Source organism: Bactrocera latifrons, unplaced genomic scaffold (genome assembly GCF_001853355.1).
Source record: "Bactrocera latifrons isolate USDA-ARS-PBARC rearing strain unplaced genomic scaffold, ASM185335v1 scaffold_15, whole genome shotgun sequence".
In the NCBI taxonomy this organism is placed as follows: Eukaryota; Metazoa; Arthropoda; class Insecta; order Diptera; family Tephritidae; genus Bactrocera; species Bactrocera latifrons.
The window spans coordinates 82,285-88,006 of record NW_017534963.1 but is presented as its reverse complement, the minus strand read 5'-3'; the positions used below and the strand labels follow the sequence as shown (position 1 = coordinate 88,006).

The 5,722-nt window shown below is 33.2% G+C and overlaps 1 protein-coding gene across 1 annotated transcript; it reads left to right on the top strand.

The window, feature by feature from the left end:
- The first annotated feature begins 491 nt into the window (after positions 1-491).
- LOC108965878 (serine protease inhibitor Kazal-type 1-like) lies at positions 492-1,084 on the top strand. The gene has a single exon (XM_018928549.1). The coding sequence runs from the start codon at positions 642-644 to the stop codon at positions 879-881; it is 240 nt and encodes a 79-aa protein (XP_018784094.1). The 5' UTR covers positions 492-641; the 3' UTR covers positions 882-1,084.
- The last annotated feature ends 4,638 nt before the right edge of the window (positions 1,085-5,722 follow it).

Below are 5,722 nucleotides of genomic sequence, written 5' to 3'. Positions count from 1 at the left end.
TATTCTTTACTGGTTCTCCGACGTTTCCTTCTGAACGTTACAAACTCCTTGGCAAATAGCTACATATAATAGCTAATCACAAAATCGTTTCTAATTATCGGGCCAGCAGTCTACATGCATATTAAGCATTTTCATCGCGGATATGCTTGCGAATATCATTAAGTATTCAAAAGTCATTGAATGAAAATTAAGGGAATCATAGAATTGAAAAAACTCACAGACTCTAAAACTAAATATGCATTGCAGTGCCACGCCCACAACAACATACTTATACTTGCTCAAACACACAATGTAAAGAACTTATTGAATTGAAGCGCTCGACTATTAAATTTCAAGAATCCCCATTCGGGCCCGCATAAAAATCCCCCTTTCACTTCGTTATGTTTATTGTTTACTAATTACCACCAGGTAGTCAACACTTAACACCCTTGTGTTAGTTCTATCGCAGATAAGAACCGCAAACGTATTTTCATACGAGTATTTAAGCGTATAAACTTATCAGCGCTAAGCAAGTGAATTCAGTTGATTTCCGAAACTACGTACGCGAAGTTAAAATTTAGAAGCGATCGCTGGTTTTTTAGAACAAGCCAACAACAACATTACATAATAATTTACAAAGGCGAATATACATAAAACTAATAATGCAGTTCCTAAGATTCATCACATCTTTGCTGCTGGCCGTGTTGCTACTTGCCACGCTGGCCGCCGCTGCACCAGCTGCAGAGAACGATGGGCCCTTCTGCCCCTGCCCACGCAACTACGATCCAGTCTGCGGCTCCAACATGGTGACCTATTCGAATCGCTGCAATTACGATTGCGTGCGCCGTGATGCGGAACGCCGTGGACGCAGTCTGAATATGCTGCGCTCTGGACCGTGCTAAAGACATACAAAAGAACAATAAATGGTGTATTGAATTGCAATGAATTTTGATTAAAATTACTTGTGACAATATTGTTTGGGAATTAGAAATATCGTAAACTAAATAAATGTATAACCAGTGAGCTGGGCGAAAGTGCTGAAGATTTTATAATGTGAATAATATTAAATAAAAAATAAATTAAATATTTTACCTGTGAATAAGAAGCATTGTTTAAATTTATCGAATTTTCCACAGAAATTACTCACCATCGGCCATAAATATTGTGCTCACTGTAATGACTGTTTTCGTTTGTGTATGTGTTTATGACAACAATATTATCAATATGTGGCGGACTAAATGCGTTATCAGCTCGCATATCGTTATCACTGCGATAATATTTTAATATACGCTGTAAATATGTCTCATCCAATAAAGAAATATGTTTATCTGCGAAACTGCCAATAATAATAGTAATTGTTATGAACTAATTTACTAAGATATGCGCTGGAAGCAGCCGTCGAGGCAGTGTGTTGCTTTAATCGCCTTCAGTGTAAAATTAAATAACTGCTTAGACACGTTTGCGGTTTTTAAAAGAATACAACAAGAAAATCCGTTTACTCTGTTTGCACCAAAGATATAATACCCTTCTTAGTTGCATTACTTATAGCAGAAAAGGGTATATAAAGATCTTTAACTAGATTTTGATCGATCAGTTCGTATGGCAGCTATATGTTGTAGTTATCCGATCTAAAAAATATTTATGCAGATTGTGACATTGCATTGAAAAACAATTCATGCCAAATTTCATGAAGATATCTCATCCAATAAACAATTATTCCTTAACGCGTCCCGCTGATCGTTTTTATTATATCATTATGGGTTGTAGCACCCACTTCGTTGCAAACTTAATAGGTTTTGGAAATGTTAAAATAGGATTGCTCACGAAAATGAGAAAACTTTATTTTATACTTAAAAGGTGTGCACTTTTGTAAGCGAGTGGCAGAAGAAAGCGCAACTCGGATGAAATTAAATTAACTTTGACTTGTTTGCAGACTTTTACCATATTTGTGACAGTCTGCAGACGCAGGATAAAATCCCTTGGATCCATGTTTCCAAATACGGATCATATCGCCTCACCAGCAGTATGTTTTAATTTAGCAATATGCTGGGGCCGGGTAGTTGTGACTTAAGAGAGAAGACTTAAGAATTCTTAATATTTGTTTTTCCCTCCACCATATTATACATACTTCTCTCTACTGTTTTATACACCTTGACTATGTCCTCAACTTCATTATTTTTACCAATAAATATCAATAAAAATATATTTTTTCTTCATGAATAAAAAAGAAACATTTACCCAGTTGAGGGCATCATTCGATTGGCAGCACATTTGAAATTTCTCATCAAACTTTCTGTATAGACAAATTCCAACTCTACGAACAGAAAATTCTAAATTTATTTTAGCATAGATATGTACGTTCAACACAAGAAGTATTTCTCGTGGATTTGTTGTCTTTTCTTAAACATATAATAAAAAATTATATACAGCTAGTCCTTATAAAATATCAAGTTAGTTTTTGCGACAATAACGTGATCTGAACTTGAAATCAGTCACACTTTTTCTGCACATTATACAATTTTGAAATTAATTTCAAGCACATATGTTAACCTTTGACAACAAAAATGTCCATTCAACGAATTTTGTAGATTACGCATTCAGAAAGTATACATTTTATTTTTCTACACGGGAAGAGAAGTACTGACTAGTAGATAGTTCGAGTAAAGCATAAAGCTTATCACGTTAACCTTAAAAATATTGTTTAATATTTATTGAACAGCGATAAGAAAATTGCGAATTATGGAAATGCTCTCTATTTACTTTGGGGTAAAAATATAAATTTTTTCAAATGTTTCACTCAAATTAGTTAGTTCACATTTGGTATTTTTGTGTTATACAATTTTATGGAGTAATATTGTATCTTTGAATTGAAAATGAATTTCAGAGAGGCTTCTCGCAAATAGGCCGGAAACATTTTATTGATAAAAAAATATTTTTTCAAACCTCCTAAATGTTCTGGGTTGTATTTTTATCACAAAATTTTGTAAATATAATAACCGAAAAAAAATATTGTAATAATTTTTTTTGATTTAGAAATAATTGAAAATCTTACTAGACCAGGGTAGATAATTTTAGAAAACAAAAAGATTGTAGAAAGAAGGGGAGGAGTGTGGTTGATTTTTTTTTTAAGTTAAAACGGTTTATCTCGATTCAAGGTAAAACTGCGAGTCATATAGAAAAAAGTTATATGGCAATTTTGTAAGTATTGAAAATATCTACATATTTTCTATTAACACATATAACCTCATAATTAATGTAGAAAACTTTACATAAGGATTTTTAAAGTACCTTTATCTGGAATAAAAATTTTTTCTTTAACGAAATTTGGTAGAAACTGAGCTTCTTATGTTCCAAAAGCACGGAGATAAAACGGTGTAAGCCTTAAAAATTCAACCACGCCACCTGCGCTTTGGCTTGCCGATCAAATGGAACTTTCATTTTTATTATTTTATCTTTTATATCTCATGGTTTTCAACTTACTATGAATTTCATTCCAGTTTTACCAATTTCAAAGGCTACTGCACTAGTCTGTACCCATTTCAGTCTAAAAACCTTTTTTTTTAGACAGAGTATAGCAGAAAAATCGATTAGTTACAACGAGGAAACTAATTTCCGTTCCTTTGCGATCACAAATACCATGATTTAGGGTAAAGCGATTACAAAATTTTTTGGATTTATTGGTGTAAAAAACGCTTTACGGTTACCAAATATTAGAAAATTTTAAACAAACAAACAAACAAAAAAAAAATACAAAAACCAAAAAACAAACAATTGTTTTGACGAATTATATTTTTTTCCAATTAATTTAGTACACCATTTTCTTTACTTCAAAAACTAAAAAAAAACAAAACTCAAAAACAACAAAAACAAAATTTTACTTAACAATTTAATTGTGCCTCTAAAGACAGGAAATCTATCTCTAACAGCTTCCAATACTATTTTTTTTTAACTTAAACTTATTTTCAATGTCTGCCAAACTTTGCTTTCCTTTCTAATCCACAAATTTGCATATCACTTCCGATTTCCAATCATCGATTGCCCATAAAATGAAATAGCTCAGTTATAATTAAAATCGCGTGTGAAGCCAAAGCCATTACAAAGCTGCACTAAACTGCTCAGCACCGGAAATTCATTAGCCATTTTTCATCAAAATATAAATTTAATTTCGCCGCCTGCGCTGAGAGTCGAAATAATAGAAATTTCACATGTAGTATATTTTTGTCAAAGTCATTAAAATGCAGTCATGAAAAATGCTGAAACAAAACTTTTGAGATCGTATTACCATGTTGGGGGCACGAACCCAAATAAAAAGCAGGTAACAACAAAAATTGAAACTAGTTGCAACAACATAGCATATACTATACAACGCTTTCGCACAAAATTGTCGCCAGATAATTTTCGCCACTAATTCATGTACAAAATTGTATTTAGTGCGGTAAGCAAATAGTTTGCATGAAAAAAAAATTAAATAACAGCAGGAAAAATTTCACAAAAATTATAATACCCTTCACAGCTGCTTTTCCAAAGCAAAAAAGGGTATGAATCTTTGTATGGCAGCTACATATATGCTGTAGTGATTCCATCTGAATAATATATACAAGGATTGTGTCGCTGCCTTGGAAAATAATCTATGCCAAATTGCGTGTAGATATCTTAAAAAAAAAAAGTTTTTCATACAAGGACTTTTGTTTTATTGGGCACCGATAGTTTATAGATGACTCCGTATGAGGAGTTCTGACAAGTGAGAAGTTTATCGAGGAGAAAATTACTGGTGCTAAAATTCTAATCAATATCTCAAAAACTATGGAACTAGTTCGCGTATATAGTGATAGAGGCTAAACTGAGTCAACTCGTCACTGTGATCATTAAAATTTATGTATACTTTATATTGGCAAACTTAATATACCCTATTTAGGCTATCAAAAGGTAAAATTTTGTGGTGAAAACTAGTTGTGAAAGAAAAAAAATTGTACATCTTTTTCACACCAAAGTAAAAGTTTTTAAACCGATAATATTAATTGCAGGCATAAATTTTGAAGTTAGGTAGATAAGGACACTTTCGCATGTAACAACAACAATTTAGATAGTGATATATTATATAAACGCCAACAGGCGAAAATAGACAAAAGAGGACCTGGAGCAATATTGCTCCAAGCGAAGCGCTTGGCTGCCAAGCGGGTTTTAAAGTTTATTTATATCACGAATATACGTAACGTATATATGTATAAATTTTAATGACTTTAATAAATTCCATAATAAAACCCATTAATTTCTATTTTACTATTCACCGTTAATTTCTTAAGCACTCAAATAACTTTTCCCACATGGCAACCTCGTGATTCGCATTTATCAGTGATTGCCTATATCATTTACAAATATTTAGATAGTAATAGCATTAATAGAAATCCCACACATATACGCAAACGCGTCCAATACGTAGTGGACACGACGCTTGTACGCATGCGCAAAAAAAGTGCTCAGCTGTTTTCATAGTGCAAAATGTTGCACTCTTAATTGCTGCGGGCTATCGACGTGCGATTATGACTAGTCACATTATCAATTAAAACAGCCGCAATAACGGTTCATGCACCTTTACGGCGCGACGCATAGGTGCCAACGCAGCACCATCTTCGCCCGCCTGTGTGGGATGTCACATGACTAAAGTGCAAAATAACCTGAATTAATTGCAAATCGTACGCAATCGACGGCGAGCGTTGCGTAGCTGCAGTCATAAAGCCTTCAA

Bases quoted from the DNA above. Each gene is read 5' to 3' on its own strand.
- LOC108965878 (XM_018928549.1), top strand. From the start codon at position 642: ATGCAGTTCCTAAGATTCATCACATCTTTGCTGCTGGCCGTGTTGCTA.